General features: G+C 44.6%; 1 protein-coding gene across 2 annotated transcripts in view; it reads right to left on the reverse strand.

Moving 5' to 3' along the window:
• The window catches only part of MRTFB (myocardin related transcription factor B), a 304,268-nt gene that overhangs the window by 142,637 nt on the left and 140,043 nt on the right, over positions 1-21,588 (reverse strand). Inside the window, exons 4-5 of one of the 2 annotated variants that reach the window (XM_078663094.1) lie at positions 13,054-13,129; positions 59-220 (exon numbers count right to left, since the gene is read on the reverse strand). In XM_078663094.1, the coding sequence (XP_078519220.1) occupies positions 59-220; positions 13,054-13,129 (238 nt within the window). The remainder of the gene's footprint in view (positions 1-58; positions 221-13,053; positions 13,130-21,588) is intronic. The other variant, XM_078663095.1, reaches the window with a different exon arrangement.

A 21,588-nucleotide genomic window follows, 5' to 3' on the forward strand; every position in this document is an offset into this window, starting at 1 on the left:
TCTCCTACTATAAGACTCAGTGGTGTGTTCCATATTGTAGGGCCATTTTTCTACTTGCCTGTGATTGCCCCATTAACAACAGTGTCCACTGGAAGGATATTCTTCTCAACCAGCTCCATGGGGCCAGGCCTCTGAGCAATCTTCTCATTTAGGTCATCGGCTAGCCGGGCTCTCTTCAGCCTCATCTGAGTTGCTTGCAGCGAAGGCTCAGCAAACGTTTCTGTGGGAGGAAACATGGATTCCTTATATGGCCATGCCATGTTGGGGCAGTAATAATTCAGGGTGCCATATGGGCCTATACATACTAAATGCTGTCATCAGTAGATGTCAGGAAACACATGTCAAGAACTGAGTGACTGCTTCGAATCAGTGACAGGTTTTCTGACAGTTGCATCTGAGCACACCAGGTGCCCCCCACATTAATATCTTCCTGACTGCCTACAATGCATCATGTAATCTAAAGGAAGAAGGATCGGCTGAGATCTGATCAGAGAGCAACAATGTTGGCAGCGATGTGATTCAATACTCTGGAATATCAAGGACAAGAATATTGTGGCACACTAATTTCGTGGACACAATATTGAACGGTATGTGAATATGGGAAAGAATAAATGTACATTCTAAACTATACCTCTATGTACCTTGAAGATGTATATTGCCAGGTACACATAGGTGATGTTACGTACTGAAAATCAATACATACTTACATTTTGATATTTTGTCCCTCAATATTCTGTCTACGATATCATTGTCCCATGATATTCTGTAATCGATATTCAAGATCCACACCACTGAATGTTTAAAGCTCGAAAGCATACCTGGATCTTTCCAGGCACAAATATTTTCTCGTTTCGATTTATAGGGATAGGGAAACATATTTAAACAAATAATGAACAGCTTATTACAGGCCAACTGATTCTCCTTCCTAAAGATATCAAACATATTTGCAAGATATGAAAGATAAAGTTACATATCAAACATATTTGCAGGATGTGAAAGATAAAGCTGCAGAAGCTAATTCTATTTCCTGAATATATGCAGACGTGTGCTCTTTGTTGCAATTTGTTGTTGGCCACATGGAGATGGGTAACTCATAGCATTTCAGCAGCTGCTTTGCAGTTAACTCCAGCAGCGGCCAGTGCAAGTATGCGCGATGGGACAGGGTGGGGTGAGAGGGGTTGGTGTCGACAGACGACGGAATAGGTACAATTAAATATATAAATAAAACCCATTCCGGCGTCTGTCGAAGCGCTCTACCACCCCACCGCGCTTAACTCCACTGGCTGTGAATTGTTAACTCAGAAGAAGCTGGTCACATGCCAGATAACTTTAGTGCTAAGAGAAGAGCACACAGTAAATACTGGGGGCATAAAGGACTGGTAAGGGCTGGCAGGCAAGCCAAGTTTTGTTAATCTCTTAAGAGACGGTAGCATTTAGAGGACCCCAACCACTCAAGGAATATCCAAAAGACAGTCAGGAAAGTGCCTATATTAATTTGGTAATCCAAAGTAATGCAGACACTTTACATCTTGGCAGTAGTCTCTCAGTAGCCATTGTAATTCAAAGATAAGGTATCTGTGTCGCTTAACAGTCCCACAGAGCTCTGGGCACACTTACTGGAAGGACTTTTCAATAAATGAGGCATCCTGAGTTGCACTAGATCTTTAATTTAAAATTCCAAGAAAACTCAGGTATACACCTTGCAATTTATGCTGAAAGGACCTTAAACTTTTCCAGACAGGTTTTCTGAAAAGGCTCACAAAATATTTCCGTTTTATTAGTTTGTCTCAGAGCTAGATGACTTCTGCACTGATCTGAAAAATTTGGGTTACATCATCACTTTTCTAGAACAGAATGCTTGTGACTCAGTGCTTTACCAAAGATGTGCTATGAAAATCTCACGGTTATCATTTGATGCACAATAACAATTGTTTGTGAAAATGATAAGAGTTTAAGGCCTGGTGTATGAAATTTCCATTCACAAAAAGTGGCTGAAAATTGCACACCATTTTTTTGCAAACGGAAAGGATTTTTGTGAACAGAACAATGTACTAATAGGTCATTTCACAACATTCCTGATTGTAGTGGGTCGCAATCCAAGCATCTTCATCAATGTGCATGCAATAGGTCATAAATTGCGACTCAGGACAATTATATCCCATCACAAAGCATCCCTGCTGGGGAGAGCTGACCATGTCTGTGATTGCTATTTGGTTAAAGTACCTTTTTTTCAAAAATGCAAACCATTTTCCTTACGGAAAATGGGGCGGCATTTAAAAAGAAAATTGTATTTTATTTGTTTGAGAATCTGCAGTTGTACGGTGGACCACTGCCTCCTTTCAATCATTTTTTTTTTAACGTTTTATCACAACTCATTTATTTCTTTTTTATTCCAAACATTTTTATTGTTTTGAAGTCAAGGTTTAAGAAGATACAGATAGGAGAGTCGGGACACTTGCACATAACAGGATAAGGATAGGAGTTACAAACATTCTGTGAAAGAAGTTGGGTAGCGAGCGTGTCTCAATATATAGCATGTGGTATTGAAGATAAAAGTACATTACAGATCAGTAATCTGAGTTACTCACTAAAAGTAGGATTGTGTTTCAGTTATATCAGAGGAGTTCTGGAATAGTTGCATAGTAGGTGAGACTAAAGTTGAAGATCTAAGTTGAGGGCGGTCATTCAATTAAATTTGATTGGAGCAGTGAGTTGTTCGTGGTTAGTAAAAGTATAGGTTACTAAGCCAAGTATAAGGAGGGTGCAGGTGAGAGGTCGAGGTCGTTGCCATGTAATGGGATGGGAGATAATAGAGTGTGCAAGAGTTCGGAAAAAAAGAGAAGAAAGAAGGGATATCGGGGACAGCGGGGTAGGATGGGGGAACCCTTGGGTTGTTGGCAAAGTATATTCTGGTGTGGCGCATGTGGAAACAGGTCTGCAAGATGTGAGGCATATGCAGTGGGTAATGTGTAATTATGGGGGGTCAACCTTTTGTAAATAATTGTCAAGCATTAGTTTTGTTTGCGCTTTTGTATATAGTGTTGTCAGCCCCTCTATTTGAACTTAGGGTGTGTCACAATTTTTGCATAGGAGGATACTGTGGTTGCTTTTAAGTCTGACAGGATAATGTTGGTGCTACGTGCTACCATGAGGTTGAGAAGAGAGTGGTCTTGTTGTGGTATCTCAATGGGTGGGTGGTGAACGTAAAGGCCCGGGGCTGCAGTGAGAATAGTCGGTGTGAAGTTAATATTAAAGATGTTCTGAATACAATGATCACTAAAATCAATGAATACAATTATAAAAAAAAAAATAAACATTCAAAAAGGGGAAGGGTTTCCCAATGGACCCCTTCGCATTTGCAAATGAGTAAACATCTCCATTTAGGTGCCAGTAAAATCTCAACGTTATGTGACTCGATTTTAGTCACAACAAATTGATATGGAGTGCCCTAAACATGCCCCTTCCATATAGCGATTCGTTATGGGTTTATAAACACATTTTACAATTTAGTAGCATGTTACCGAAATTGAAAATGGGTTTAATACATGACAAAAAGCCATATTGTGGTTGCAAACCTTGTGATTTTGCGAATTGCAGGACTTTCAGCTGCCATAGTTGCTTTGTACACCAGGCTCTTACGCCATATTCAGTAAATAATATTAAGATTTTGCTCAATGTTGTTGTGGCCAATTTTCTCTGAGCTTAGAAGAACCCACGTGTATTCTGGGGACCAAGTAAACCAATAACCAGGACGTTTTTCTACATGTACATTTGCCACACTTTACGTTTCCATTTAAAATGGGGTTAGGGACGTTTAGTGGCATATCTAGAAAAAACATCTAAAAAAAGTAAGCGCACTTCACGGATGTGTGGGCTTAACTATGGCTTCATCCAGTGTGTAACTGCACACTAATTATTTAACACTGCAAGGGTTCAGGGAGGAGCCAAGCTCGCGAGCGTAATGGTCGCCTTGTAGCTCGGCTCCGTCAGCCCTCTGGCCTGACTCGCATATCCTGTTGCATATCCTGCCCAGAGACGACATAATTCCGAAGAAATAGGAACGCAACGTTTCGCTCTTACTCACCGTTTGGCCTGGAGACTCCGGCGTGCTGCGGTTCCGAAGTTGTGCCCCCCCGAAGGGACCTGGGCCTTCGTGGTGTTGAGACAGGGGCCTCGCCTATCGGATCCGACCTGGCGTTGTGGTGACCGTCGGCCCTGGCCGAGAGACTGCGCCACTGGTGAGAGCCGTTGTGAGAACATCCCGGTGACCCTGATCCGGGCCTGCCTTGACGGCCGTGAGGCTGGTGCGGGGCGCGGTGCTCCGTGGACTGATCGTGTGAAGGGGTCCCCCCCGCCGCTGCTCCGTCCATCGACCCTGGACCCTCGTCCTCGGACTCTGTTTGAGAGGAGCGCCAGGGATACTGCAGACGGCCCCCCGCCTTGGGCGAATCTCCTTTTTTCACCGAGGCTGCCAAGCTGGGACCCCCCGGAAATCTGTAAAGGCCCGCATTTGTGAACTGTTCCGAGAATCGCGGAGGGTGGTGAGGAGGCTGAATTCACAAAATGGCTGCCGACGATCTGTGCTCTGGGTCTCCTCGTGATGACGGACTTGGGTTGCTGGACTGCACGGGGGCCTGGACGTGTGTGCGTGAGCCTACGATTGGAGACGTTCTTGATGCCTTACGATCCTTACGCGCGGCCCTGGCACCCGGTGCTCCGGGAGGCTCGATTCGTTCCACTGCCAGCTTGGGTGAACGCTCCTTCATGGTCCCCTCTTGTCTCAGTGATGCCACTGCCTCGCCTCCCTCGGTCGCTACGAGGGTTACTGTCGCTATCCATCGACGGGTTTGCTGGCCGGTGGATTTGGAACCTCCTGCTCTTCGATGTTTGGAGTTTGGGGACTTGGATGTCGTGCGGGGACCTGATCCTCCCCGGGTGCCTGAGAACAATGGTGGACCGCTGCCTGTTTTTGCCTTGATGAGGTTGTGTTTCTATTTTGCAGGGAAACCCCCGCTTTTCCTAACGGCGAGACTGAACTCCTGTCTATTATTGCCCTTGTTGCTATTGCTGAGACATTTGAACTGCCTATTTGAACTTTTGCCCACTTGCTTATTGATTGCCCTCCCTGGCCTACGTTTTGCTCGTACTCTCTTTCATTTGTGTGCTTGCCTCGCATCGTGTTGCTTACTTCACACTGTCCTGTGGTGGGTGGTAATTGTGGTTAGGAAGGGACTGGGGTGAGATGCACGGCTCCCGGTGGTTTATTGGTGTACAGATCCGTGGCGAAGTTGCTCATATTTCTAGTGCTGTGGGAGACCCCCCTGTACGTTTTATGGCGCTCGAGATTGTGTCGTTCTGGTTCACATGTAATATGATCGTATGGTTGGGTGGAGGGCTGTGGCTGACCGTATTTGTTTCTGTCCTTTTGCTCCTCCCTCCCATTTATTTCTTTTGTTTTCATGTCCTTTTTTTGTCTCTATATTCTTCTTCTCTCTTGTCTCTACTACATTTCGGGTTCTGGTTTAGGGCGACAGGCGCGCTGTTTGGAGGGTAGGCCGTATCCTTCTGCAGGGGTGCTGGGTGGGATGGGTGGGTGGGGTCTTATTTGATGTTTTATTTTCCTCAGTTCTATGGCCCTTTTGTATCTCTTTATTGGAGTGCCGCGTCTGTCCTTGCCTTCCGTGGTATGATTGGGGTGGGGTCTGTAATGTCGCTGTTCTTCTTTTTGTAGTTCTGCTGCTTTCCATTGCGACTCCCATGCCCTCCTCGTTGCTGATATTACCGCTCTTTTATGTGTTCCTTGCTACGGGGCGCTTGTTTAGGCGCGGCATTCTTCTCTTTCAGTCTGTGTTTTCCTTTCCCTCTCTTTTTTCCTCTTCCCCCCCCCCCCCTCCCTCCCTTTTCCCTTCTCTCCCAAGGTTAGTATGACGGGTTAGTCTTGGTGTTGTCGCTATTCCGGCCCCTTTGTTCTGTTTCCGATGTGATACTGGGTGGTGGGGATGCAAAGTTGTTCTTAATTATATACTGACTTGTGTTCACGGCCCTGTTTTTATACCGATATATACAGTGCTGACATTCCTGCATGGCTGCCCTTTAGCCTTTCTGTTACCAATGGTTTGATTTGGGAATCCGGATTCCTCTATATTGTCGCCGAGCCTGTCATGCTCCTTATTGCCCTATTATAAAAAATAACCTTCTTTGCTCCTGTTTGCTGGCCGTTTGGATCCTCTCTCCTCCCCCCTTTTTAAGATTGTATTGCTTACGTTCCTCTATGATTGATTCTGTAACTTCATTCTGGACTTCTTGACTGCTTTCACGTATTATGGCCGGCCAGTCTGGTTGTAGGCCCAGATTTGTATATCCTGTCTATACCAATAAAGGTTTACAAAAAAAAAAAAAAACACTGCAAGCGTTTTTGAAACATCACTAATTGGTCCTTAATTAGCTACCATTTATCAAATCGTTTCAGCTTGTTAATATTCACTGTAATTAGGTACTAAAGTATGATGTGCGATTGGTAACTGACTGTGTCTGCCATTACCCCCATTTATAATCTAGTATCAACAACATGATAATTCTGATGACAAAAAAAGAAAAAAGCAGTAAGTAAACAGGTCTCATCCTGCCATTACCGTACTATTTTCCCATTACAGAATTACCTTGTTTTGGTTCTATATTCCTTGACAGATCTCTTGCAGCCTCTGTATGCTCTGCCATTTCATTTATTGCCTCTACTGCTGCTCCCTTATTTTCACTCCCAAGTAACAGCATCGCACTTCCTGTAATCTACCCTTTCCCCATCTCTCCATTCCTGACACCGTAACCACTGCGAAGGAAAGCTCTGAACTTCACCATATCCAGGATCAGTCCAATGACTGGGAGGCCTCTACGGGGTTAGTTGAAGGTGAAATCTAATGATGATGATAAAATGCTTGCTGTCTTCTGGAGATGGTCAATGACCGATTGCAGCGAACCTGCCTTCAGCAGGCAGTCATCTAGGAACAGGAAAACAGCAAAATCCGACCTCTGCAGATGGGCAGGGACCACCACAATCAAGTTCTTGAAGACCCTAGGGGTGCTAGTGAGGCCAAAATGGAGCACGGCAAAAAGAACGTGGTACTAGTCCATGCTGAACCACAAGTGACACCTGTGGGACTGCAGCACGGATATATGAAGTACACATCCTGCAAGCACAAGGACAATGATGAGTCGCCCGGGTCCAGAGAAGATAGGATCTGAGCCAATGTGAGCATTTTGAATCTGTCCTTCCATCGAAGGAGTTGAGGGTATGCAGTTCCAAGATAGGCCAGAGAGCAGCCACCATTTTTCATGATGTAATAGCGAGAGTAACAACCCCACTTTTCTACAAGCCTGGTACTCTCTCTATGACACCTTCGAAGAACAAAAGTTGCAGTCTCTCTCAGCAGGATGGACAGATGCTCTTCTGAAACTCATTCTGGTGAGGTAGGGAGGGATACTGGGCAGAGAGAAAAGAAAAGGTAGAGCATAAGCATTTACAAGACCCATCTATCAGAAACTGATGGTTCACAAAATCAGAAAGAAATCAAGAATACTGCCTTCCTAATGAATGGGCAAGCACCTTTAAGGGCAATGTAAAGCAGTTTATTGGCTTTTGTAGCAAGGGAAAAGGAGTTGGTAGATTGATGCCCCTGCTAACCCGCAAGTTGTCGGATCTGCATCCATGATGCCAAACGGACTGGCTTATCTAGTGCATCATTGGTTGGGAGGACTGTGTCTATACGCCAAATCTCTGGAACAGCCCCTAAACTTCCGAAACTGCAGCAGCGGACGGCTCAGGACGGACAACGGATAGGTATTATTTATTTATGTATTTAATAATACCTCTTTTACCGGCTTCTCCCCCTACCAGAGCCCTGCCCTGCCCCGCCTCACCGCGCTTACCTGAGCCGGGCGCCGCTGCAAAACTGGGGCGGAAATAGTTTAGCAGGCAACAGCCATAAAGAAAGCACAGTTGCTCTACTGTCCAAAAAGCATTCCAAACCAGAGTGCTACTTCTCACAGAAGAGGTGGAACCAATCAAAGGACATGTCCATCAGCGAAATATGAACATTACAAGAGAACCCAGTGGATCTTATCCATGCATATCAAGGAAGAACCTCAATGTTACCAACCACTCTGCCATGGCAGTCCCTGGTATCCAAAACTTCATGGATAACCTATTTGGATGTGTCTTGCCCATTACGCATCATTTGGGCCAAGGCGTTGCTATGATCCCCCAGGATTACCTGTAAGATTTCACTGGCTATGTTGCAAAGGGCATGGTTGTATCAGCCAAATAAAAAAGACTGGGATTACAGACCACAGGGCCAAACTGGCTGAAGAATCATACAGTTCCTAAAGACATCAATCCTATTACATCCTCGTCTAGAGGGGCAGAGGGAATGAATTAGGAATTACTTTGCTGGTCAGTGCCTGTACAATAAAGCTCTCTGGAGTAGAGTTGCAGGTGTCTGGCAACCTGGCTGTTTGTAGGCAGGCAAGAACATGATTCCGACCAAATAGCCCTCAGTGTATCTGTGAGGGCATCTAAAACGGAAGTAAAGGCTCAGAGGTTACTGGCATGGGCTGCAGTGGCGGCTGCTAATCAATTAAACTCGCGGGCGAAGAGATGAGGCTAGCTTAAAGTAAATAAAAGATTCACTTTCCTCTACCGTCTCTTCCATCTCCTCATCAGTGGCTCCAACTATCCTCTTCCAATCCAGGCGCTGCTCTCATCAAGCTGCACAGGCAGCAATCCAGAAGCACCAGGATTGGCTGGAGCAGACTGGCTCCATCCTTAGTGAGGGCCTCTGCTTGCTAAGACAGCCAGGTGCAGAGGTTTATACTGCACATGTCAGGCTAGCCATCACAAGACAGCCGGCCAAAGCGGCTTGCACAGGGTAAGCTGGTGGAGCGAGCACCACTCCCCTGCTGCAAGGGGCGTCACCAAACTCAGCTCGAGCTGAAGAATAGGAAAAATAAAATGGTAATAAATACACTTATTAGCATTTTATTTTTCACCTTTTGCCGAGCTGGCAGCAGGGGGGTGACACTCCTCTGCCCTAATAGAGGAGCAGCCGTTGATGCGCTGCAGAAATTCTCTCTTGGTCTCAAATTGCCTTCAGGTGCATGAGTGTGACCTTATCACACGATTTAGAATTACGTTCCGAGCCCAGGCACAAAGATACACTTTGAGCAGATCTGTAATCAACATCTGCCCCCTGCAGTTGTGGCACAGCTTGGATCCTGTTGTTTTTAGTGGGGACATCATTGCAGAGTACACTGTGAAAGCATGGAAATCGTAGGAATACCCGAAAAGTTCAGAAGAAGACCTTCTAGTCTGTGTCAGAAGGCACAGAAAGAAAGGGACTGATGTCAGCGCACACGGGTAGCGGTTACATGTGGCTCTGCTGCGTCACTTTCGGGGTGGTACGGAGCCAACCAAAGCAGAGGTACGTGACACCACCTTGAGGCGTGTGGGACAGCTACTTTGAAAAATGTCCAGATCCAGTCTGGCACCTGGGGGATATTCTAAGGTGAAAAATCATTGGTTCCTCAGAAGCTGTGATTGCTAAAGATACCTGCGAGATCTGGTTTTAGTTGCCCATGAAAATTCCAGAAAATGTAAAATCATTCAGTTTAGAAAAACACAGTGATTACAAATTGTCAACTCTTTGACACTGAAATGGTTAACCCTGGATTCCAGATGATGACAGGAAAAGTGAAAATATCTAGTCCACGCTTCTCCAACAAGTAGCTTGAGAGCTACTGGTAGCTCTCCAGCTACCTGCAAGTATCTTACTTGTGTGCAGCTCAGACTACTAAATTAGAAGTGTTTGCTTGGTTGAATTATACATGTATTACATGTATATCGGCGTGTTTTTGAGAAAATAAATGTATGTATTTTCAAGACTAACAAGCTGATTTTTGGAGTTAAACAGTTATTTCCAATTGAATTTCGAGTTGAAAAATGCCATTGTTGCATTGGGTTACAATAAATATTGTTATTTCAGCTCCAAGATACCCTTCTGGGTGAATGTGTACTTTACAAATACACGTTATGTCATGTTATATTTAAAGCTGATAATCGAGTTATAAATCATGTGGTACTGAAGAGACTTATTACAAACTTGGTGCAGTACTAATATGGTGGTTTTGAATTACATTTCAAACTGTTAAAACCCTTTAAAAATTACTGTTGTCGACCCTGCCTGATGCACTGGGGTGATGACTGCTTATCATCTTGCATGGGCACTGATAATATTAGTAGCCCACAATGATTTTCAGTGAACATAAGTAGTTCTTATAACAGAAAAGGTTAGAGATCGCTGAACTGGTCAGTGGAACATCTGTCTTGAATACTTGATATAACTTTGGTGACCACTTTTTCTAAAGAGAAACTATTTTTTTAACACTTAAATGTCTCATTTAATACACTCTTTGCTATACTCTGTACTTTATGCAACAGTGGCAGTGAAAACATGGCTTTAGGCCTACAGTGACAGCTGCAGCTTGAACTCTGTTGTAGAGAAGTGTCCAGATCACCCTTTTGACAAGTAGGAAAATCGGATTTTAAATATTGAAAAAACTTGCCCATATGCGCACCTTGCTGCCCACAAGGTGTGGTGCATAAAATGTAAGAGTGGAACATGTGTGAAATTAGAAATGGCATGTTACCCCAGGGAATAGACCCAAAATGACATTTTCACTGGTCAGGATGTAGGCAACACAGAGGGGAAGTCAATGTATTGCTAATACAATGTAATCTTTACATTTTGACCTGTACAAACTACAGGCACCATTTAAAAAAGTATTTTTATATTTAATAAAAATCCAATGTAATAGTTAGATTTATATTAAATAAATGGGAAGTATTTACCTTTTAGAAAGTAACCTTTACATTGCCTGAACCTGCAGATACTATTTTACATTAGCTCTCCAGTAACTAACTTCCTAATGCTTGGCCTGAATTAGGTGTGAAAACTTCTCCTAAAGCAGAGAAATTGACTTGGGAGTCAGAAGTTCTTTTCTTTCCCCGATAGGAAGACCAATTGCGGTGGGCCCAAAAACGTAATTTACTTCAAAGGGGCCTTCCCTGTCACAAATGTAAGATGGCACATGGAGAAGCCTCCTGGTTATGCTGGCACAAAACTCAGTGGGAGGAAATCTAGCCTCCACAAACAGTTTTGAGTGACCACAGAGGAGGGGACTGCTCATTACCCTGGCCACAACTTTGTGTGGGCACACAGGCTCTGCACAAGGGATGAAAGGTTTACCCATCTTGGATTTTGAGGGTGAGGGAGAATGTGAGATTTTTTGCAGCGGGCAAGCAAGAACTGCTGAAATGTAGGCTGGATTGCCCTCTAGAACTCTTACCCAATTTGTTAAAGAGTGCACTGGAGTCTTTCCCACCCATAGATGGTGAACTCTAGACCCTCGCCTAGCCTTCCTTAGAATTTCCTTCTAGACGTGTGGAAGAACATAAAACTAATGGACTTGCTGTCTGTAACCCAATGGGGTAACAAAACTGTACCTAGTCAGGAGCCTCAGGCCCACCAGTGCACAGTTCCGGAGATGACCCCCCAGTAGCTTGGTGCCCCCCACACAACGGAGACTATTGTTATGCCACTGTTGTACCCTTTGAGGAGCTCTGAAGGGCTTGATCTGCTTGATCCTCCTTGCACTCCAGATAAAGAAGTGGACTCCAATGGTCATTTAGCTGACCTCCTGTGTGACTACAGGTACCCAAATATCTGCAAGTGGCCATTTTCATATCATTCTTAGCTGACCAGTGGCAACTGGAACTTGGACTGGACTCTGCTGGTGGCCTCTGCTTGGCATGATGGTAGTCTCTAGGTGCCCTGCAAAAGGTCCTACTATGATTTTGTATAGGCACCAGTAAAGAGTTTCGAAACTTTTGTAAACTTTTCCTCCAGAGCTAAGTTGACCCAGCGCAAATATGGTCTATGACTTCGGGGTGAACTTCAGAATTATCCCCTCTGAAAGACTCCTGCATCTTGCATAACATGGCATAGTTCTGTTCTGTTTTTGGACTTGGAGACTTTTTCAAGCAAAAACTTCATAAGTTCCAGAGCCCTAACTGACCGACCAGCAGTTACACCCCAGAGGTTACAATTTCAGATTTGTCCCAGGGGAGACAACTTTTTCTTCAAAAGAAATTACAAAGTCTTATATTGGATTTGGACTTTTAACTATTTCAAGCTTTATTACTTCAAGATTTTCACCAGGACCAATCCACTTGGTGGATCAGACCAGAACTCGGTCACGGTTGGCCTCAAAGCACACTAGGTCTAAGTCTACTGCGTCTATATGCTTTTTGGCATTATTTCCACTCAAAACCTAAACAATTCCTATCTCTGGATCCCCTTATTGGATTTTTGTCATTGTGGTCTTATCTTACTCATACATTTTTATCTTAAATTTAAAATAGGTTGGTTGCAGAAATCTATTGTGTTTTGTGTGACTTTTTCTACTGTGTATGCACTGCTTAAATACATTTAAGCCTGACTGATTTGTATCACGTTGCCAGGGACTTAGCACAAGTTTATTTGCTGTCAGCAAGCAGAGATGTGACATATGCTTATAAATGAAGGGCACAGTGTCCTGAATTTCCCTGGGACTTTGACAATAAAAACCCTGGATAACTCAGTTTCTGCATCGAAAATGTAAGATTTTGGGCTCAAACAGTAGGTATGGCCAAAAACTACAAAAACCCCAACACTTCTCAGATTCAAAGTAAGTATGTGAGTTTGCATACATGACATTCTTTTCACTGCTACATGAGAACAAGCATTTCCGGTGTGGCACTATCATTTCCCAAAGTGAATCCATAAGGAAAGACTTAATCATAAGGCCTTAAGGCAGCACTGAACGGCAAAAATAGGAACCATTAACGCATTGTTGACCCGCTGTGCGCTCAGTGCAATTATGCGTTCTGAAACAAAGCTGAGCTGAACCACCCCAATTAAGCGAAGAGAAAAAAACACAGCATATAGCAGTGTCCAACCGTACCTTCAAGTATGTGCATCCTGACCAGCTCCGAACGCTCAGGTCTGCTGCGAATTTTGTGCTTTAGAAAGTTTTCAGTCTTGAAAAAGGAAATGGTTTAGTTAAAGGAGTCACTCTTCAGGAAATGTGTCATGTTAAAAAGCTGTCAAATGTTAATACAAAGGGGTAACGTCTAGAAAATAAAACACTGAAAATAATGGCTTAAAATACAGATTAGTGCTAACATAGCAAATCTTAATGTGGCACAGAATAATTATAAAAAAAATTAAATGCTGCAAAAACATTGCAAAAGATTTCCTGGTTTATGGCACCTTATTAAAATGAGGGTGGGGAAATGGGTGGAGTTTCTGAAATTCTCACCCTACCTTCTGATGTTTAATTTTTTTAATATTTAATAAATTAGATTTTTTCTTAGCACATTATTAAATAGCAGGGTGTGGAGAATCCCTGCATATCAGCTACTTTTTACATCAAAAACTATTTATTAACGTTTCATGAGCGGCATTGAACTATTTACTCTAAATACTTTTTGTCAACTGACCATAATAAAATACGTCGTATAAAAAATACAAAACTCCGAAAGTGAACTAGGATCAACAAAGGTGACATCTGCTGACATTTACAAACGAGTGGGAATCTGACCTCGTGGTATATAAGGTCATCAAGGACCCTTTGAAGGAATTATTGGATCATACTACACAGAAGTTACCCATTAGATAGTACACAGATATATATAATGCTTTTAAAAACAGTTAAAGAGAAGTTATGATTGTGAGATAAAACTGAAAAACCCTTGAAAGTGGCCAGGTGCAGTTAACTACACAAACCATAAATTGCACCCCGCCATAAAATCCTAACTTACCCATCAAATGCACTGCTTATAACCTCACATGTGACATAACAGACAGATGGCATCACAAATTACATAATGGGTTTAATAATGATATGATAGTTATTATAGACATTAGTGGTGACACCGCTTTGAAATAATGTAACATTTCATTGACCAATTAAAGTTATTTAGTGATTGCTAGGGAATTCATTTCTGTTTTTACTGATATAAATAGTGTGAAGTCATAGGCATTACATTTGGTGGGTGGTATTTAAGGAGTTCTGCATCACAAAAGAGAGAATTGGTGTTTGTTGCTATTCAATTGTCTCTGTTTATTCCTCTTGTAAACCTTTTTATTCCTCCTCGCCCAATGGGGATGCCCTGACTCAAACGTTACCTGCTGCAGTTTACGCAATGAACCTGACAGCTCTTCAATTCATTTAACACTCTTCTGTTTAATCTCAAATCATTCTCTAAGCACAGCAATGCAGTGTATCGCTCAAAAATCAATTTTAATTTAGTTCTCTAAGCCACCAATTAGGTTGACCTTTGCAAAGTTTTCTGCTGCTGACATTGACCTGGTTAACCCGCTTGGTTATCTACCCTGGTGACTGGATCACTGGCGGGGCCCGAGGTGTCGTCTACTTTATTTACAGTATTTATAAAGCCTCACTGATGGTTTTTCTGGTCTTTCATTCTAAACTGAAAACTAATTGCAATTCTATGCCACCCATTCCCCACTTCCGGTATTTTTCCTCACTCTTGTCCCTTCATTGCTGCCTATTCCTGAAAACTATTAATATCAATGGGGTAACCCAGTAATGTACAGAACCTGGGTGCAATTACAGTAAAAGAACACTGCTGCATCATATTCTGAAAAGAAAGGGGTTAATTACTTATATTTATCCACCCACCCAATGGAAGGATTGTTCAATTAATGACATAGAAAAAACGATTCTCTCAACATTCCAAAAATTAAGAAACTAACAAAATTGTGAAATGTAAATAATTCATATATATATAGATTTACCGAGGCATGACATATAGACACATACAGTATTATTCCAAAAACAACTACAAAACAAAAACTCCAGTGAAAATTTAGTGCACAATACAAACAATTATATGCACAAAACACAAATACAATACAATCAACAAAAGCTCGATATTAACACATTCATTACTATCAACGTCAAATTCATATGAGAATAGTTCTATGCTAAACATATAAAGTTAATGAAAAATTCTAAGTTCAACATGGACTACAGTATTTGATTTTTTAAATACGCCAACGTTTTGACCCCCTATTTTCAGTGTGAACTTTATAACCATCGCTATGGGGTCTTCATCAGGACTAGAAAACAAGTGTGTGATGCAGTGTTGTCAATCACGGTAGCCTCGTTATAAAAGGGTCTTCTTAGAGAATACGTAAGGCTTCCTTCAATTCCTAAGTAGGAAGGTCAAAGAGTCTACATGAATGGTGCACAGCAAATTAAACGCGAAGAACCATTTCTTCTGTCTTCCAAAATTACTCTCAAGGAAGAACTACCTCCGGCCTTGAAGCTCGGAGATCAACAGATTCCTCTGTGCTGTACGGGCATTCAATATTGTGTCCCGAAGTGCACCGACCAGAGATTTATGCACATGTCAAGTCAGGCGCATTAGAGCTGTTTGACCGCTCCAGCGTCGAGCTCAGAGTCGCGTCAAAAATGTCTTCTCTCACAGACTTTCGTTTTTTCCACAACTCTGAGCCTGTACAGCACAGAGGAATCTGTTGATCTTCAAGCTTCAAGGCCGGAGGTAGTTCTTAATCAAGAGTAATTTTGGAAGACAGAAGATATGCTTCTTCGCATTTAAATATATATTTTTTTTACTGATTTATATAGCGCGAACTTGACCCGAATCGGGTATCAGAGTGCTTTACAAAGCACCAGTTGCATTACATGAGGACAGATTCATTGTTTTGTTAGGCACGGGGAGATTAAGTGACTTGCCCAGAATCACAGGATGTTCAGGGTCATTGCCGAGACTCGAACCCAGTTCCCCAGATTGAGGTCGGACATTCATGTGGACATTTTGATTTTCCTACTTTGGAATTGAAGGAAGCCTTACGTATTCTCTAAGAAGACCCTTTTATAATGAGGCTACTGTGATTGACAACGCTCCATCACAAATTTGATTTCTAGTCCTGATGAAGACCCCCATAGCGATGGTCATAAATTTCGCACTGAAAATAGGGGGTCGAAAAGTCGACGCATTTAAAAAAATCAAACGTTGTAGTCCATGTTGAACTTTGAATTTTTCATTAACTTTATATGTTTAGCATAGGACTATTCTCATATGAATTTGACGTTGATACTAATGAATGTGTTAATATCGAGCTTTTGTTGATTGGATTGAATTTCTGTTTTGTGTATATAATTGTTTGTATTGTGCACTACATTTTCACTGGAGTTTTTGTTTTGTTATTGTTTTTGGAATAATACTGTGTGTGTCTATATGTCATGTCTCTGTAAATCTATATATATGAATTATTTACATTTCACAATTTTGTTAGTTTCTTTCTTAAATTTTGGAATGTTGGGAGAATCGTTTTTTCCATTTCATTAATTGAGCAATCCTTCCATTCTGTGGGTGGATAAATATAAGTGTTCCTGAAAACTGTCTTGATCAGATTTCACCTCCATCAAAAGAAAACATTCCTGATAGCCTTGACTCAAGTAATTCGGGGTCTCCCCTTGATCCCTGCCCTCATCCACCTCAGGAGTGTCTCCACTACTAAGGCACCTGTCATTTACCTCAGTCCAAATTGCTGCTTTGCCACAGCTTGTTTTTTCGTTCGCCTGACACAGGCGACTGTGAAAACCTTACTGCAAAAGCCTTCCACAAACCCTAATGATCTCAAAAACTATCTCCCCATCTTCCTCCTCCAGAGTCAAGGCAAATATTAGAGAAAACTGTTAACGCTCTATGGGCATGCTGTTTGTAAGAGAATGCTGGTCTAGCCGGGGCCCAATGTGACTTCTGCCAAGCGCATGACACAGAGATGGTCCTCATTGCAGCCATGGATGATAAAAGGCTATCCTTGGATGGTGAGGATTTCACTGACTTAATCCTTTAGGACCTTTATACGTGTTTAGGCACCTTCGGTCGTTGCAAGCTACTACACAGGCTCCAGCTGATGAGCAATGTTTTCTCTGCCATGGGCTGCTTTGAATCGGTTTTGCCTGTGAAGTGAGTCACCTTCAAGCATTGCATGGTGAATGATAACTGTGCACCATATATTCTATTCTGTTTATGCTATTATAATAATACATTTTATTAGCCGTGGCCATTAAAACATTCCTGAGTAGCCCTCAGTACCTAAATTGTGCATCGTAGGTCCCTGCGTGCCTTAAAGTGACCCGGTTTTCCTGCATAACACCGGAGGGTTGGTGTCTACACAAGATGGAGCAGGAATATTACGAGGAGGAAGACTCTTTGTCATACCTCCAGTGGGATGACAACTTTTATAATAAAGTCGATTAATCTATATACCGGGTGGTCAATGACCTCATGACCCCCATGGAACAGCGCCTGGCCGATAGCATAGACCAATTGTGCGCGAAGATGGCGACTCCAAACGCGCCAGCGGCACCCCCTGCGGGGCGGTAGTAACGCCCCCGACGGATAGTGAGGGTCCTCCACCTCCGAAGGAGCCCTGCACGGAATGGGTAGACAAAGACGCTTTCGAGCGCCTAAAGCAGGCTTTCCGGGAGCATACTATGCCCATTGTTGTTCCCACATGTCCCCCGCCATCGGAACCCCCCAACCAGCTTCTCCCCAAACTCAGAACAGGGACTCCCCAGAGGCTTCGGACGATGAAGCCGGCTCGTCGCGGTCCTGGCGGCCGTCGGGGTCCTCGGACCCCCCCAAGGGGGGCATAGCAGACATGCTGGACCCGGACGATATAATTCACCCTAGATCAGCGGAATGGGTCCCCGCGGAGAAGGCGGCGGTGTATGTCGCGTCCGTCTCCGTAAACCTTTGGAGAACGAGGCCAGGAGCCGCCTGCGGGCGGAATGTACCCGGCCCACGTTGGATGGTAAAGTGTCCCTGACCCCTGAGATAGAGAATAAGATGGCTACCTTCTTGGCGAAGTTTATTAAAGACCCCAAGAAAGGGATCGATAGATCATGGCGCGCCTGCCAAGATAAGTTACTCGACGCCATTGGTCCGATGACTAAGATCCTGGACATGGCGGAGGAGGCGCGTAGTTCAGGGGCCCTGATTGATCCGGAGGTTTTGTCGGCGTGGGCGCAGCGTGCCATATGTTTTAAGGGAAATGACAACTGCGCCCTCTCGACTGAGAGACGCAGGTCCCTCTTGATAAAGGTGGATCCCACGCTGGGTGACCTGGCCTGTTTGGAGGCTGGTGCCTCTGCGCAAGGGGGTTTGTTTGGAGTTAGGGAAATTTGTTGCAACGTTTACTTCCCTTGAGAAAGCGCAGGCTAATATTAAAAGAGTTTTCAACCCTCGGGTTTTCCGCGGGGTCGGACGGGGCAGGAGCCGCCCGCCCGGCCGTGGCCAGATTCAACAGCCCCAGGGCAGGGGGCAAGGCTCCGAACGTGGCCAATACCAGGCGGACCAGCAGTACAATAACTTTTATCCCACCAGAGGGCAATGTTTCCGCGGCCGAGGGAACTACAGAGGCCATTAAGGAAATTCCACTGGTGAGTGTCTTGCCTGCGGCGCAGCTGCGAGTGGGTGGCAGGCTGGCGCTTGTTACCGGCGACGCCTGGGTGCTGCAGATAGTGAGGGGTTTCCAAAAAGAATCTTTTGGTTCTCCCAGGCAGGCAGTTCGGCCACGGCCGATAGTGTTTGGTGCGGCGGATGCCGCTTTGGTGGACGAAGAGGTCGCGGGTTGGTCCAGAAAGGCGCGATATGTCGCACGGAGGTGCACCCTACAGAGTTCCTCAGCAATATCTTTTTAGTGATCAAGACGGGGGCAGAAGGCCCGTCATCAATTTGAGAGAGTTCAACGAGTGCCTGGTGTACAGGCACTTCAAAATGGAAGGCATTCGATTGGATGGTGAGGTTGGATCTGAAAGATGCGTACCTGGTGGTACCGATCTTTCCCCCGCACAGAAGGTTTCTGCAGTTTGTTTGGCAGGGACTAGCCTACGAGTTTTGTTGTCTTCCAGTCGGTCTTTCCTCTGCACCGTGGTGCTTCACCAAGGTGCTCAAGCCGGCGGTGGAGTATTAGAGAGCGCGGGGAGTCCGCCTAATTGTCTATTTGGACGATATGCTGATTATGGATCAATGCCCCGTGCAATTGCAGGCGCATCTGCGGATGGCTGTGGATCTGCTGCAGCGATTGGGCTTTGTGATCAACGAACAGAAGTCCCTCCTGTACCCAACACAACAGGCTTCTTTTCTGGGGTTTGTAATCGATTCCATGGCATCCACACTCAGTTTGCCCTCCAGGAAGGTGGCGAAGATTCGCCACGAAATCAGACAGACGTTAGCCAAACAGGGAACCTCTTTACGGCAGATAGCCAGGCTGGTGGGCCTTTTCTCGGCTTCTATTCAGGCGATTTTTCCGGGCCCGTTGCATTACAGGGCGTTGCAGCGTCTGAAGGCGCATCATTTGCGAAAGGGCATGACGTACTCCCAAATAGTCCCTCTGACGGACGACGTTGTTCGGGAGGTGCTGGGTTGGTGGCTATCGCACATGGAAGCTTGGAACGGAAGGGCGATCTTCAGTTCCGCCCTCGACTTGATTATAGAGTCGGACGCAAGCCGTTCCGGTTGGGGGGCAAGGTGTGGGGAATTCTCCACAGGCTGAAGTTGGTCTCCTCAAGAGCAACAGCTTCACATCAACTGCCTCGAGCTCCTGGCGGGCTCCTTTGCAGTGCGGTGTTGGACCAAAGACAGGGTCCAGTGCTTCTACGGATGGACAATGTGTCGGCGGTCAGGTACATCAATCACCTGGGCGGCACACGATCCAAGGTTTTGGCGACTCTAGCAAAGCAGTTTTGGGAATTCTGCCTCTCCAACCATGTTTCCGTCACAGCGGAATACCTTCCGGGGACCGAGAACTCGGTGGCCGACTGGCACTACCGCCATCTTCGGGATGCCAGTGTGTGGAAACTAGATCCGGAAATCTTTCGGTACCTGCAGACACGTTGGGGTCCTTTCTCCATCGACCTGTTTGCATGTTGGCTGGACCGCGGTCTTCCACGGTTCTTCAGTTGGAGGCCGGGCCCGTTGGCGGCGGCAACAGACGCGTTCTCTCAGGAGTGGAGTCAGGAGAGAGGTTATGCGTTCCCGCCATTCTCCATGATAACTCGTGTAGCGGCCCAGGTCCGCAGATAGAAGGCTTCGATAGTGTTGATAACGCCGTTTTGGAGGTCGCAAGTTTGGTTTCCGGTTCTACTGGAACTTTCTTGGGATTCTCCAATCCGACTCCTCCCAACTCCCCGTCTCCTGTTGAGTCCGGAGGGGACACCCCACCGGCTGGGTTCTGGCCCGCCCCGTACTGGTGTAAGTAACCTTTAAAGCCGTAAAGAGTTTTATGTACAGGATAAAGGTGTTGATATGATATCATTTACCATATGGTTTAATGTTTACCGCTCTTGGCTTGTTGTTTACTGCGTATACTCCGTTTAGGGGACAGTAAATGATCATTGTGGTCTTTTTCAGGGAACGATAACGTGAAACAATCTGGTTGAGAAAAGGAGAGATCCTCCAGCGAAGAATGAGGGAGTTCTAGAAGGACCAGCAGGATTTATTGGTCGGATGGCAGCAACAGAGTGAAAGGACTATGCAGGACTATTGTTTTCTTTCCCTGCTTATGGGAAATGTAGTTTTTTGTTACTGTGATGACAAGCTGCTGTGAAAATTCTGGTTATTAAAGCGAAGAAAGAATGAGCATAATCCTCGCCTCCACGTCCTTAATAGAATTGAAACTTACCTACTCGCTGGCTAGGCAAATTTATTATCTTAACAGCACTTTTGACTTGTAGACCATTTAAAGATCCCTCATAATGTTCCCATTGAGTCCAAACCCTTCATCTCTCCATACCACTGTAATGCATCAATTTCCCCCTCCACCCCACATCTTCTGGTGCTTCTGCAGGGCAGACCCTGGTATTATATATTAGCATTTCAATTAAACTGTATTTGTCCATAACAGCTGACCCTTACTGATGCTTGGGGTCACGTCTATTGAATTCTGCCTCAATCGCACTTCTTACTACCCCACATGTCCATTGTTCTCGTATGGATGGTTTATTCTCTTAATTGCACAGCAGCTCTTAAGAATACCATTTATGTCAAATACTGACCATCCCTCTTTTAGAAAAATCTGAAAAAAATTGTTTTCACCTCTGTAGGTTTATCTCCTATGACGTAGACATGAACCTAGCATGAAGACACACTCTATTAACTGTCCGCTTTCGAAGCATAGTAACGAATCAATCAATCTGTGACATCACAAACTGCTCACCACTCCTGCACCCCACTGGGCTCAACATTTGCCTGGGCACTGAAGGCTCTGGATTCAGGATCTGGCCTTGGGACAGGCATTAATGTTTTCACCCGCCACTATAGCCTGCTGAACACGTCCTTTTACTATGTCCAGTTGGTTCACAGACCGACACACCGAAGAGCGAAGCCAGCAGTCGTTTCCAGCAGGATCTAGGTGCAAAGCTTTGCCCTTGAAT

This window comes from Lissotriton helveticus, chromosome 10 (assembly GCF_964261635.1).
Source record: "Lissotriton helveticus chromosome 10, aLisHel1.1, whole genome shotgun sequence".
Lineage (NCBI taxonomy): Eukaryota > Metazoa > Chordata > Amphibia > Caudata > Salamandridae > Lissotriton > Lissotriton helveticus.